Here is a 15526-nt window from a genome sequence, read left to right on the forward strand (position 1 = left end):
CTTAACCACCTCATTGGAGTGTCTGACAATTGCCAGAACCAGTACAAGAAGAGGGAGCTTAGAGCTGTTCTTAGGATGAGAAGACTAGAGGAAAAGGACTGACCCTTTCAGCAACAGGAGTGGTTAAATCTCTTTGCCCATCTCATTATCTTGTTTCACAGAACTCACACTCTCTATGTTCTTCATGTGTGTAAGTATGTACATAAATAATTTCCTAAATCTCTGGGTATATTTCTTGAAGAAAAGAAAAATATAAGTATTGTAAAAAAAAGCATAGAGGAAAAAAAATTCATAAAGTGAATTAATTTTTGTTTTCAGCAGTGACATTAATCCATGTCAAAGTTCTGAAGATTGTATACACATGGGCTAATATTTACTTTTCATTTACAGGATAGATTTGTGTTTATACATGCTGTGAAGTGAGAGATGAAATTCCTAAATAGCACTATAAATGCACAAGGCCTCGGTCATTACTTCTTAATTCTAGGAAGCATGGCTGCTCTTTGATTGGAATAAAGATGGCAGCTCAAGCCTAAAGGGTTGACTGTGTGTTGTGACTGTATTTCCACACACCATCAAGTGAATACCTGCTTAACTACTGAGTGTTAGAAAACTGACAGCACTTCCTTGTACCTTTCTTGCTGCATGGAATTGTCTGCTTTTGAGATATCCGAAGCCAGGACTTAAAACATAAATGCTTTAAATTGGTTTTATTATTTAAATTTGCTGTTGTCCTTTGTGAATTATTGAATTCTACCACAGCCTTTAAAATGTCCTTCAGAAACCTCTGCTCTTTAGCAAACACCCATCCAAGAAACTGGCTTCCTTTCATTTCTGATTAGAAACTAATCTGCCCATATCTGCTGTAGCTGGTTCTCTTCACTTTCATTGATTGGGAGTTTACAAATAACTTTGCTCCCACAAGGTCTCGTGAAGTACATCTGGGCAAATGCAGTCATTATTCACAGGACTGAGATTTTCACCCCACTCCATGTGTACCACCAGTGTCCCTGCTCTATAACCAAATCCAGTTTTCATCTGATAGGCATCTCCCTCAGAGAAAATGTGAAATTGCACTGTAGAATGAACCATGGTATTTATTACAATGTCTTTCAAAGCCCTGCTCACATTTACTCAGTCTTCACTCAGTTTAGTATAAGAAAATAAGATTATTTGCATTCTCTTTTTGATGTGTTTACCAGCTTGTGTTGTTCTTTTATGAAAGATATGTTTTAGTCCCAATATTCTGAACTCTCTTTGAAAGGGAAGTGCTAGATAACATTTTGCTTACCTGGTAACTTCCCCTGAAAAATGAATAGCTGGTGTTTTTGCCAAAGTCAGGGAATTTAAGATGATAACTAGAAATAGAAGAAAATGTGAAATAGACCCATTCCTGTTCCACCAAATAGAATATTAGCCCCAGCACTCTGAGCTGTTAAAGATACAAATTATATAATTTATAATGTATTATATTCAATATAATATTGCAGAGCAAATAAGAAGGAATTTGGTTAGAGGTATTTTGTTAACAAGCAGATAGGATGAACAAAGGTCTGTGTTCAGTAAGTTCACACGGGAACATATCTATCATCACTTAGCTCTTTTTGGCACAAATAAATGCCTCAAGGACACTTAATCAAGTCAACAAAACTGGACCAAAAGTGCATGTTCTGCCATGAGAATGGTGTGTATTCCATCCCTGCAATAAATTCAAACAGGAAAAATGGTCATAAAAATATACAGGAAGAAAAGACATTTGGAAGTTTTCAGGTAGTGAGAGAATGCCAAAACTAGTGGCTGCTGAGCAGCTCATATTTAATCACAGGATTCACAGTTGAATTACATTAATTGATGTAAATGGATGAGCAGGGTTTAGTGCAGCTCACACTAATGCTTTCACCCCAAGTGCAGCAATAGCTTTGAAGTTTCAACTGGCCTGCCCATCCAGAGCCCTCCTAAACTCAGAGGTGTTTTCTTGCCTAAAGAAGTGTCTGAATTTTCTTTTGTTTTCCAGAATCAGTGGATAACTGTCCCAGTAACTGCTATGGAAATGGAGACTGCGTGTCTGGGACTTGCCATTGCTTCCTTGGCTTTCTGGGCCCTGACTGTGGCAGAGGTAGGAATGTATGCATGATGAACTGTTACCTTCTCCCATTCAGTTAACATTTTTCTTCTGGAAATTATATTCACAATGGTGCCTTTTGCAAAATATTCTTCACCCAGTGTAGGGATGCTGCAGTAGAGTGGAAACAAGTTGATCTGTGAATTTTGTTTGCCACAAATTTGCTAAAATTTTGATCAGCTGCTGAGTGACCCGTGGGCGTTTACCCTGGAGAAAAGAAGGATCAGAGGACATCCTATTGGTCTCTACAACTACCTGAAGGGAGGGTGTAGCCAGGTGGGGATTGGAATCTTCTCCCAAGTAAGCGATAGGACAAGAGGATACATCCTCCAGTTGTGCCAGGGGAGGTTTAGATTGGCTGCTGGGAAGAATTTATTTAGCAAAGGATTCAGGCTGCTCAGGGAAGTGGTGGAATCACCATCTCTGGGAGTTTTGGTGTGGCATTTAGGCACATGATTTAGTGGTGGGCTGGCAGTGCTGGGCTAAGAGTTGGACTTGATCTCAGAGGGCATTTCCAAACTTAATGACACTATGATTCTTTACTAATCATGACTGCTGTGCCCTTAGCAACAACACAAACTCTTGGGCTGCTTGTGGACAGGCAAATGTCATGTGGGAAATTTTCTCTCTGGAATTGACTTTAGAAAACAGGACTTATAAGCGTGGCATTATAGTTTGTTTAGCAGAGCACTTTTATCATGGTGTGACATGACACTATAATGATACTTTCTTTTAAGATACTGATTACACAAAAAGTACCTGGCAAGTCTGCCTGAGCCTGGAATAGGGCAGCGTTAGCATAAGGCTAGGAGTGGGATAATGGCAGGAACAACTCGTTACTCTGGCCAAAAGTAAAAACACTGGGAGGACTGGAAGGAGACTTACCCTAGTAAACAGTATAATATATTTTTCTGCTCAAGTGATAAGTATTTTTAATAAATGGTTTTGGAAGGGTTTTCTTTGGCCTGAATTTTTTAGGTTATTTAAACATTTAAAAAACAAACTGAAATACTTTTAGTAAGAGCACATTTCAAACCAAGATATGAAAACCTTGCATGTGGGAAATGACAGAATGACTGTGCATCAACCTTCTCAAGGCCTTTTTTGGCTCAAACAGTCCAACAAACTAAGTACAGATTTATAAATGGGGGGAGGGAGGTAGCATAAAACGTTAGTGCCCACCCAAGGAGCTGCGGTAAGGCTGCAGGTCAGGCCTTTACCCCAGCTCATCGCTGCTTTGGAAAGCAGGCTGGCGCCTTCCCAAGAGAGAGCTAAACTCTGTCCAACCCCAGCCCTCTCCCCCTCCAGCTGAGCTGGGTCACATCCCAGCAGCGAGGCAGGAGACAGAGATAAGGAGCCGCACAGCCCCAGGGCAGGCGGGAGCTCCCTGCCAAGGCAGCCGGGCCGGGCTGAACCCGGCGGGGTTTCAGAGTTCACAGTCCAGTAAGATGGATGTGGCAAGCTGTGTCCCTGAGAGCTGTTATGTCAAACTTCTTGCTGACTCAGGTTACACTTGGTTTGCATTTCCTTACACTTGGTTTGCATTTCCAAGCTCCTTTTCAAATCCCTAGAGCTGGAGACAAAAAGAGTTTTTTCCATGTCCCGTAGCATATTACAGCTCGCACCTCCTAACTTTCAGTAGGGGCAGAAGTTCAGGGCTTATTTCCCCCAAGGCCCCCTGTAGAGTCTGTGGAGAAGAACTTTCTTCCCTGTGAGTCAGAGTACTTAAACTCTTGTTCTGAATCCACTTTCAGAGGAACTCACCTCCCCTCCCTGGATACCCTGAACTTTCTCAGGCTTTTCAATGGAGTGATGTGAGTCTCCCATTTCACCAGAGCACATGCTCTAGCTGCTATGAACACCTTTTATTAAAATCTGTCCTTTCATTCAGAATCATCTGGGTTCAGATCTCAGGTTGCACTCTGCCTGTGAAGACAGAAAAATACCTGGAATGCCGAATTTATATTTGTCTATGCATGTCCTCTCACTGGGCAAGTTAAGTAGATTGTGTTGCCATGAGCATGAGATCCAAGGATTCCAGCATTGTCTTCCTGGTGGTTTTTCAGGGGCATTCAAGACTCTTCTTTTGACCTATAAAAATCCCTCAAAAGGCAGCATGTGTAAGGCTGTCATGGTATCCATTTGCAGCCCTTCACAATCCCTGTATGGAGCAGTAATCCTTAAATAAGCAGGTTCCTGCTCACATGAAGAATTCCATGGATTTCCTGGGTGTTCCTTTATTTCAGTTCAGCCTTATAATTCACTGTCCAAATGAATGGGAAACTCTGGAGCAGAAAGCCTTTCTTTTTAGTAATGGTTAATTACTAACATATTATTAACCAATTATTTAAAACAAAATAAATGAGAGCAAGTCACCAGAGGTGTATTCCATAGGCTTTTTGAAGGTTTTCTTGGACATGGGACGTGGCCTTTTCAAGTTCTGTATAAAGTAAACACACAAACAAATGATCTTACTCACTGATCCTCAACTTTGCAAGAAACAGAGAATGCATTTGGGTTGTTGCTATCATTACCACACTAGAGAATTACTATAATTTTGCCATCAGAGACATTGTTGGAATCTGAATGATCAAATAATAATTATATATCTTTATATATGGAAAAGAATTGCTAAAGTAACAGGAGAAAAAATTCAGAAACCTCTTTTGTCTTTATTCATTATTGCGTGCTACAGGGGAGGTCTTGTTCTTACCATTGCCTTGACATTTGTAGCAGTGCTTTCCAGGTGATGCTGAAGGTGTTCTCCACAGAAGGCTCTGTGGAGTGTCAGTCTCACTGCAGATGGCCAGTAATTTATCTGATCTTTTACTGAGTGATCAGCTGTCTTGTCAGTAAACATGCAAGTCTTTCTCAGCAACCTCTCCCTGGTTAAAGGCAGGTATTCTTTTTTCTTGTTGAAAAGAACTGCAGACTATCCCCTGTTAGTGCCTTGAAAGAACAATGTCCATTACTGAGCATTGAAATTTGAGATGGGAGGGCCAGAAAATTCCATCACTTAGCTGAAAAGTGAAATTACAGAGTGAGTGTGCTGTGAACCATGCACACAATACAGTGTATCTTAAACAATTTAAGTCTCATATTGTATAGGTAGATACCATCTTGCAAATTATGCACTTGCAATGCACCAGGGCATCATGTTTCCTTTAAAGTGAACTTAAAAGTGTTTCCTTTAGAGTGCTCCTTAGTAATAACAGTTGCCAAATTCCTTTCTTTCCTAAACCTCTTTTATCTTGGTCAGGCAAATACAGTTCACTGCATATCAATCTGGTTTAACAGTCAGAGTTGGCAATGCTTTGTATTTTATTGAGGCTGCTGTAGTTCTAGAACACTCAAACTGACTTGACTATAAGGACGTGTGGAAACAACTCATGATGCACTTTATGAGATTACTGTCTGAAAATATGGAAGAGAAGGAGAGGAAAGCTTTCCTTAACCATGTAATACCCCTTCCCACACATAATCAAAGTCAGGAACAAAGCAAAAGAGGATTCATCACATGCCTAATCCAGTTGGATTAAGGAGCAGAATGGAATATTCATTTCACATTTGTCCTGCATGAAAGTGTTCATAAATTGCCTTTCCGAGGGGCAGATGAGAAGGCCAGCTGCTCTTACCTAAGGCTGATGTGCAACAGTGAACAAGAGCAGTCTGTGTTGAATATATGTCCTTGCAGTGGAGTTTCAGCAAAATAAAATGAAAGAGAACAGGACTTAAGCGAGAACTTTCAAGGCAGAGCGAACAGGAAAATTCTGAGGGACTGAAATCAGCATCTTCCTTGGCAAAATCAGAACAGAGGACAAAAGGAGAATAATGTGGCTGGTGTGGAGAATGGAATAAGGAGAAGGCATCATCTGAAAGGAGCTAAAGAAAGCTTGGAGAGCAGTGATTGCAAAAAGCTGTGGTCGCAGAGGTTGAGGTCTGGTCCTTGATGCCCTCTGCTTCCTTGGGCAACCTGTTCTGTGTTTCATCCCATCCAACTCTGCCTAGCAGTTTCCAAATTTAGCTCTGAAAATGCTTAATCCTGGAATCCATCATGCCACAGCTTGAGCTTGTTATCTTCCTCTTCTTTCCTTTATCACAGGGAAGAAATCCTGTATCTGGGTGGCCTTGAGAGTCACCTGACTTTGCTGGAAACAAGGACAATTAAAAATACTTTATAAGTCCTTTATAAATTATACACATTTCAGAGGATAGATTTACACAGCTTTTATTACAGGGAGCTTGGAAACAGTAGAGGCCAGTTCTGCCTTGTGGCTGGTGATGAATCAAGTCCAGCAGAGGTGATGACCAAAAATGGGGGCTGGGCATTCGGTTAGAATCATAGAATTTTTAAGATTGGAAAAGACCTCTACAACTCTTTTCATCAAGTTCAGCTATTAACCCAGCACTGCCAAGTCTACCAGTAAGCCAAATCCCCATATGCCACATCAACGCATCTTGTAAATTCTATCAGGGATGGTGATTGAATCACTCCCCTGTGCAGCCTGCTCCAGTGCTTGACAACCCTTTCAGCGAAGAAAGTTGATAGTTGATGGTATGACATGAGTTAAATCAGGGAAATAGTCTCAATGTGGCATTCTGGGCAAAGCAACCCATAAAGCTAAGAGTTAACTCAGAAAAAACAGGGAATGATTTGTGTGCCGCTGAGGTCCACAGCAGAGGCAGTGTCAAGGAAAGTCTGGCAGCAGGTCAGGGATAGTGATAAGCAATCTAAGGTTAATAATGCTCCGGAAAGAAGACATCAGTACATTGTGAAATCAGAATACAAGAAAACTGTGAGTTTAGTTAGTAAAAAAAGGTATCAGAGAAACAAAGCAAGAAGATAGTCTAACTTAAGAGCACTGTTTGTTTGTTTGTTTGTTTTAAACACTCAAAGGGGAATACAGTTAACAGCTGGGCATCATCCATATAAAAGATTTGTTTCGGCAAAACAAACAGCAACATACCCCGGTGAAGACCGTGTATGAAGAATGTAAATTAAATGCTGGACTCGTGCTTCTTTTTGAAATTATTTGCCATTTGTTTTAATTTGATTTTTATTGTCTGTCCATAGCATCCTGCCCAGTGCTATGCAGTGGAAATGGGCAGTACATGAAAGGAAGGTGCTTGTGTCACAGTGGCTGGAAGGGAGCAGAGTGTGATGTCCCAACCAACCAGTGCATTGATGTCTCCTGCAATAACCATGGCACCTGCATCATGGGCACCTGTATCTGCAACCCGGGATACAAAGGCGAGAGCTGTGAAGAAGGTATTTGCAAGATGCATTCAATTAGCCTTTTGCATTGATTGTTGTTCTGTAATTATATGGATGGAGGCAATTCAGAATCGGACTGGAACTTAAACAGAACAATAATAGGCACCTTAGAGATACAATAGATGGATACAACATAAAAATGATATGTTGTCATAACTCCTCGTTAGCTATCATACTTGTTCAATAATTGGATGAAAAGCCATCAAATGCTTCAGATAGAAGAATCTAGTTGAAAGACCAGAACATCTAATCATATGTTCAAATGTTCTTATTAAAGCATCGTTTCCATTTACACATCTAAACGTATAATTACATTTACAGTGCTTTCTTCTCTGCTGCGCTATGCCAAGCAATTTCTGTTACTAACATACACAAAATGGTGGTGTGTGAGAGAGAGAAAGTCCTTGGTCCGTGTCAGCTTTAAAAGCTTAGAAATGGTCAGGACTTGAATTAAATTCTGCTTCAAAGTCAGATATTATTTTAATGGCTCTTCCATAGCTTCTTTTCACACATTAGCCTCCCAAACATTTCTCATTTACATTTAGATTTACAGCTGCTTTTAGTACGTATCTTTAATCTTTTTGTGTAGGAAGTCACCTGCCAACATAAACCTTCATCTTCCCGAGTCTGTGCCTGCTTCTTACTGCTAATGAAAACGTGGACAGTTTTGCAAATGTATAAATTATTTAGAGAGTATAAATATATATCCAAAAGTGCATTATAGAAAGAATAATGTTCAAAACTTTTGAAAACTATTCTCAGAATTCTTTGCTGATGACCTGATAAATAATTATTCTTAAATTGTGCTTCTATAAGTACATGTATAAGGCCTCTTCGCTGTGTGATGGATTAAAGACATCATTTGATACATTTAAGAATGACAATGTCTTGAATTAATTTATGGTTGTCTTCATGCATGCAGGATAAAGATTTATCGGAAATGGCTTTATTTTATGGGCAATGAAAATAGGCTGAATTGCATTCAGACATTCAAATGGCAATCTAGCAATTCTTTTGATGTGTATAATGTATTGGAGTGGGGCATCTCTGATGTAGCATGGCTTCAGTGTCAGTAAATGTTAGAGATGAAGACAGTATCAGCTCTTGCAACAATAAGCCATCTCTTGTGAAAGCCTCATTTTGGCTTAAAGCATAATTCAGTGAAGCTGTGGGGCATGCAAAACCCAAAGATTGTGACTACTCAAGTATCTTTAAAGCATCTCTGTAGACCTCCTATTTACTAGATCGTATCTTTACTGGATAAACAGAAATGAAAAGATCCTGATTTTGCCTCCAGCCAGAAGTGTTTAATGTGTGTAAATCAGAGTGAGATTTGCCCTTTTTCTAACAGGAACCTTTATTTCCCTGGTCACGTTTAAAGCAGAAAAGCCAGGCACTGCTCAGTTATTTTATGTTATCACTGTAGCTGGGGACAGTGTCAGTCCCACTAGGTCAAAACTTGAAAAAGGAGGAAGAACAAAGAGAACATGGTTTTTCTTATGGGCTGTTTAGTATTTTACCAAGCATGCATGTTTTTGATACTCAAGGCATAATTTGTATTACATTGTGAGGGGGGGAAGCAGCTCAGAAATATGCCATGTGGGAAATCTTGAGAACATATATATACATATTTAGATTTAGTAAAAAAGTTGATTTATACTATTTTTTAAATTGCTTTTACTCTTTAATTTCTCTTCTAAGAAGGGCCATCTGGTATTGATTACTTTTTATTATTTCTCAGTTCTCATAGCTTCACTACTTGGTCCATGTTTGTAATGGGTTTTCATTCCAGGGTTTCTTCTGTCTTTTCTTTTTCCCCCACAGAAGTTGAGCAATGTTTATAAAACATCAGCCAACAATCCTACGCAAGATTTTCTTTTCTCTTTCCTTAGTTTATTGGCCCATATTTTATAAGGCATGGCCTAAGCCAGCGAGACATTGCAGGGAGGGGAGCAAATTTAAGAAGTGAAATACGAGAAGTTACTCTTTGGGCACCGAATAAGCCTAATAACTTGTGTGACCAATGAAGCATGAGGCATACTGGGGAAAAGTGTAGAAGAGGCACTAACCTTGCTTGCTACATGATTTATCTCCCTGGCAAAGATTCTGCACAAGGCTTAACTATAAACAGGGCATTTTCCAACCAAGAATTTGGCCATTTGGGACATTTTCCAACCTACAACACAGACATATGATTTTTTTTTCTTTTCCAGGTATACTAGATCTTGTCAGCTCTGCCCTCATGCCCAGCTCCTCATCTCTGGTTCTCCCAGAGCTGAGCAGCTAAATTTGTCAAGCAGAACTCCCTAAAAATATACCATTGTACTCCAAATCCACTAAGCAATTGATTAAGAAGAAAGCAGAAGCCTGTAATCCTGTCCCAGGGCCCTTCCGATGGTGCAGAAAGCCTAAAGAGATAGAACCAGTGAGGCTGAGATTAAAGTAACCGTTGTGTGTGACATTTTCTGAAAGGGCTCATTTCAACATGAAAAATGGCCTTGGGATTATGATAAATGGGGGGTTCTGACATGCACATTCCCCTCCTATAATCGTCTGTGTTAGAGCTGAGATAGCAGATTGTCTGCCTCCTGTGATGGAGGCCCCTGTAAAACTCACCTTTTTCCCAGCTGACCTTCAGAGGGGATGATTAATTGCCTGGAGGTAGCCTCTTGTCAGTTAGCCTGTGATCTTTGTTCTCTATGTTCAAACCATCTGCTGAGAACGGACGAGGCTGCTGTTCTGTCCCTTAGTCCTTTTCATACTTATTACTGCTGAGAAAGAACAGGGCCAGGGCTTCAAGGGTCTCATGCTAAAATTGGCACCCTCGCTCCCAGCTCGCTAACAGCGAAGGAGATTTATGGACTCATCCTTTCCAGCCTCTTAAAATTTTTGAGGATTGTTCCAGCTATGAGCAGAGCTCCAGGAATCAAACAAAAAAGAAAATTCTCTCTCATGCCTTGGGATAGTAATAACTGAGCCATTACTTGTCAGGCTGAGAAGGGTTTGAGGATCCGGGGAATTATCAGAGCAGCTGTTGTGTTTCCTTTTAAGGTTTCTGGATCTGAAACAGGTCAATGGAATTCTTATTAGCTTTTCCAGGGGTAAAAACTGAACCACAAACCTGTCCTGTGTGCAGTAGCCATGTTCTGCTCTGCTGTATCAGAGCCAGAAGCTGGACAGCTTTCCTGTGCTGCTTAGCCAGACTGACACTTGTCACCAATCCCCAGGGAACTGCCACACACCATTTCAAAAGACGGGAAGAATTTCTCTAGGCTGTCCTATCAGCTTTTATCTATAAATAGAAAATCAACTCCTCCAGTTGGTTTTTCTGGGAGGGTGTCTGGTGCATTTCATATTTTTCGATTGCTGGGTGAAATTCCCCTGTGGGCAGAGCAGCTGACAGTTGCCTACAAAACACATAACTCAGGAATCAGGGAGGGAGTACATTTGGTCTTTTGGTGTACATTGCTATACCCCTAACTAAATGGTCTCCGATCTTGTTAGGAAAGAGCCTCTTTATGGGGGGGAAGTAAACCTCAAACATTTAAAAAAGAGTATTAATTGATTAAAAAAAAAACAAACAAAAAAAAAAAACAACAAACAGAAAAAAACCAGAAGAACACCATTTTTAAAAAGGCATGATTTTACTTTAATCCTTATTCCAGAAAAACTGTCTATGGATATATTTCAGTGTGAAATTTCTTTAAGTCTCCATGAAACCTGTATAGATTTAAGCACATTCTTCAATTTAAGCAAGTATTTTGCTGAATAAGAATGTCAGCTTCTGCTGAATCTTTATGCAAAATTCTCTCTCAGAAAACTAGGGCTCAGCTTCCAATTCATTAGTAATAGTAATTTAGGTTATTCTAATAGAATAAACGAAGACACACTATTTGTACAATAGAATATTATCCTTATTCTATTCTTAATTTATATTAGGCTATTCTTACCAGAAAGATCACTTATTAGTGCAGACCTGCATAAAAGAATGGATTTCATCACTGGATTTTTCTGTGTTTTTCACGTAGGTGTTTTAGGTCTCACTGCCTTTTAGGGCCACTGACTTCTTGCATGAAGCATCTGTTTTGTTCACAGCAGGGCTCTTTGTTTGAAACCTTGAGATACTGTGTAAATATGTTTGTGTAGACAGCAGTCTGAAAGCTTTTTTTCCTGAAATTCCCATTTGCTTTCCCTGTCTGCTTCCTCTTCCTTCTCACATGTAGTGGACTGCATGGATCCTACCTGCTCGGGACGAGGCGTGTGTGTCCGAGGAGAATGTCACTGTTCAGTTGGCTGGGGAGGACCAAATTGTGAGACCCCAAGAGCCACTTGTCTGGATCAGTGCTCTGGTCATGGGACCTTCCTCCCGGATACTGGACTCTGCAGCTGCGATCCCAACTGGACTGGCCACGACTGCTCAATCGGTAACATCAGCGCTGACTTGCTGTTGGTCTTTCATTAAACTTTGTGAAATACTCAGATGTAACTCTGCAAAAAAGGTGCTACAGATGTATTACAGTGAAGCACATGTAGGGCATGACTGGAAGGAGAAATTCCGTAGCTCAACTACATAAATAATTCTTTTATGATTGCTGAGTGTAGAGTAATATCATAAATAACTCCATTAAAGCCACCTAGGCTTGCTATTGTTCATTATAGGACTGTTAATGTAATTGATTGTCTACATATAACTTCTTGTTCTGGTGATAGTTCTTGATGAACCCCAGGACCACTAAAGTGTCTGTTTTGATTTTTAGGAGATGACTAAATAATCTTTAGTGGCTGTAAACAAGAAGGACGATTTGGTAATCTGTCAGATCTCTTTTCCCTTCTGAATCCAAAGCTTGTGCTTTTCTAGGCTAGAGGATGATGAGTGCCTCGTGAGGTTCATATTAAAAGACTGCCTTCTACCAACTAAAAAATAAGTTTACTGAGTGAAAGTATTTATTAGTACAAGCAGCTACCAAGACATTTTTATGGGCAGTTTTGTGTAGAAGTTTGGAACAGCGACCTTCATTCCTCCTCTGAATGGGCATGTTGCTCAAAATCTGCATCAGGTGTGGGAATGGAAGGCTAAAGAAAAATTGTACAGGACCCTTTTCTTCCAAATGCAATTAGCTCTTAGAAAAGGCCACACCGAGAAATAGTGTAGTACATTAAATAGTTAGAACCTACAGAACATCAGTCCTTTGGCTTTTGTCCTGCATTGTGTGCTCACAAAAAAGGAGACCTCAGCAATAACAGTTTCTATACCTTACACAAGTGGAGTGGAACTAGGCCAGAAATCCAGGGCAGCTCAGTATAGGCAGTGAAATGAAAGGAATTTTCAGCAAAGCAACCCCAAAAAAAAAGCTATTAGGAGAGTGGATATAGTAGAAAAATTATATAAACAACATTTTCACTAAGGAATTGCTATCATGAGTAAAGAAAATCAGGTTAACTGTTTGCAAGTATTTTAAAAGATTCATTTCCATGGATGAGGCACACTGAATAAACTGGTGCTAAGAATATAAGAAAACTCTTTTGACAGTCATCATTTAGCTGGGTGTTAGAAGCTTGTCATAAAGTAAAATTCACTGGACTGACTGAGGAATAATCCAAAGAGGTGGTCTACTCTACTTGCCTGGGGCTGAAGCTAGGTAGATCAAAACTTTTGTAGATGTACATAGGGAAGCTGTCATGCTTTGAAGGGAAGATACATTTGGTGCCAGGCTTTTCCTTTCCCCATATTAACATCTTCAATCCCATACTCCATGAGTTTATTTTTAAAACCACCATAGGGGGAAAGGTAGTCATATATTTGTAGTTTGTAGCATAGTTCATAATTGAGTCATTATTCTGTGTTTGTACAGAGGTTTGGAGATTGCAGGGATGGATTTGGAAAAATGTTTATTTCAATGTGCAAACAGAATTCACTTTTCCTTTGTTAACCTGCAGGGTCATGTACAGATGATTTATAAGCTTTCCTTATACCGCTTTTATAAATCCATCTGGTGCAAACTTTCTTTGGCAGCATGAAGTTATTTGAGACAAACTTGAGCATCATTCCAAGACCTTTTTCCTCACCGAGTTGCTTGTAACATTCAGGTTATTGTGCCTCACAGCTAAAATCACAGCTAAGATGATTTGTAAACTTCCATTTCTAGCCCAGACCTTTCCACTGAATTGATGACTTGATTTGAAAGACAGATTTACTCACAGGATATGTGATACTTTTTTGCATCATTAAAATAGAGTGAGCAAGCATGCTATTGCATGTAATAACACACTGCCCAGCCCGTTGGGGTAGAGGTTGTGTAGAAGGGTCGAAAAGGGACAGATTTTTATTGTCCTGTAAAACAGGACCAAAGAGAACAGAAGAATTACTAAAGAGCTAAGTATTTGCATAAATCACCCTCAGCTCAGCAGAGCAGTTAAGATGTGTTCAGTCCCAATGAAATGTATAGAACTGTGCCCATGTGGATTTGTGCCAAGGACGGCCCCTTTCATAAACCACATGGAGAGGAATACCCTGGAAACAGCACAATTATCTGAAAACCGAGAATATGAACAGGCACAGTGCATTTTCCAGCTCTTACCACCTTGAAGAGTAGCACCTGTCTACAGCGCTGTGTGCTGTATTCATTTAGGTTATCAGACAGTCTGGAAGCAGTAGCTGAAGTCTGTGGATTGTCATATGCAGAAAGTAAAACTAGAGCCTCTTTGAACCTTAGACGGCATCTTTCAGCTAAGTAGGTAGATTTTACCTGCCTTTAGTAGTAAGCTTCGAGAACACAGATTACTAGATAAAACCCTCACTTTTCACAAAAGAATAATATTACAGAGATTTCTATTTCCTGTTTATATTATCTTTTTCATTCCACTTAGCCTTCATAGACAAGCTTTCCAGTTCAGTCTCTTGGGAGAGATTCCCATTCTGAACTGCATTGTAAGAAGAAGTAGTTATATGGTTTGAGGTTTTTTGCTTTCTGTGTCTGCCCAATGCCAAGACATGCTGAGACAGGGCTGCTGCTGTACTGCCTCAGAATTGTCACTTCTCAAAAATGCTTCTCAAACATATTCCACCCCTTAATGCAAGGTATGGTTTGTAGGATGACTCTTGCCAATATATACTGTTTTTTTGGCTGATTCCTAAATACTAGAAAGAGTATCTTAGAGAAAGTACAGAAGTAATTCCAAGAGGTAACTTGTACTGAGCAATAAAAGGGGTATTTTGATTTCTCCATGAGATAATTAAATCACTTCCCTTTTGCAGCTTAGTACTGTTGCACAAGCAAATTCAAAAAAAGTCCTTTATAACCCAGTTCAGTTAAAAAGTCCAAGGCAATGCTTGGTAAAAGAAAGGTAAATAAGGAACCACTGGTCCTTACTCCATTCCTCCAGTCTGCTATCACAGATCCTCTGTATCCCAGGCTTTTGCGGAGCTATCTCCCTTCACCTCTTATGAGCCCTATCTGTCAACTAATGAAGCCATTATGGAGAAAGTCTCTTAAGCTTTTATTGTCTAAGTGTAGTGGGAAGATGGAAATGGCCTGTGCTGCAGTGTGAAACATGTGATTACTGTGTGATATAGTCTCACTCCTGACCTATTTAAGCTGGGCCAACTATTTCTAGCGAATCAAGAGGCAGCACACCACATACCATAAGACATGTTTGCTGACTGCAGTGAAATGAATGGGTGAGTCGTGTCTTCTGCTCTGGGGGAATGCACCATTTACCAGAGGGATCTCACTGATGCATCAGTATAATCCCAGGCCCATCAAAACAGCATTAGGCTTGGATGCAAAATCATTATTAAAGGAATTAAATTATCTGGTGTTGTCCTTCACTCTCTTCAAATTTAAATTGGCGATTTTCATACTGTTCTGTCTTTGGTAGTTGACATCTTTACATGCACAGTATTCATTCAAATCATTGCAAAGTTGAATATACAAAGCAGCAATAGAAATTATGTTCTCTGTGTCTTAAGTGTACTGACTTTTCCTGGGCAGTTGACAGTGGTTGTAGATTGACCTGCATGCAGAAAAGGATCCCTCTCCATCACTCATTCATAATGACTCATGCCGTTTATGCACAGTTGACATCCAGGCAGTACTTCACACCCTTAAAAATACACTGGAGAAAAGCAG

General features: G+C 40.0%; 1 protein-coding gene and 1 long non-coding RNA gene across 26 annotated transcripts in view; one reads left to right on the forward strand and one right to left on the reverse strand.

Moving 5' to 3' along the window:
- Positions 1-15526, forward strand: part of TENM4 (teneurin transmembrane protein 4) — a 1559611-nt gene that overhangs the window by 1403383 nt on the left and 140702 nt on the right. For all 25 annotated transcript variants that reach the window (XM_064409696.1, XM_064409697.1, XM_064409701.1 and 22 more), the window contains 3 exons: positions 2015-2116; positions 7197-7391; positions 11621-11821. In XM_064409696.1, coding sequence (XP_064265766.1) covers positions 2015-2116; positions 7197-7391; positions 11621-11821 — 498 coding nt within the window. The remainder of the gene's footprint in view (positions 1-2014; positions 2117-7196; positions 7392-11620; positions 11822-15526) is intronic.
- LOC135294454 (uncharacterized) lies at positions 4468-7231 on the reverse strand. The gene is made up of 4 exons (XR_010356561.1): positions 7090-7231; positions 5758-6270; positions 4836-5071; positions 4468-4562 (listed from the first exon to the last, which is right to left on the reverse strand). It is a non-coding gene; the product is annotated as an uncharacterized LOC135294454 (long non-coding RNA).

This window comes from Passer domesticus, chromosome 2 (assembly GCF_036417665.1).
Source record: "Passer domesticus isolate bPasDom1 chromosome 2, bPasDom1.hap1, whole genome shotgun sequence".
NCBI lineage: Eukaryota > Metazoa > Chordata > Aves > Passeriformes > Passeridae > Passer > Passer domesticus.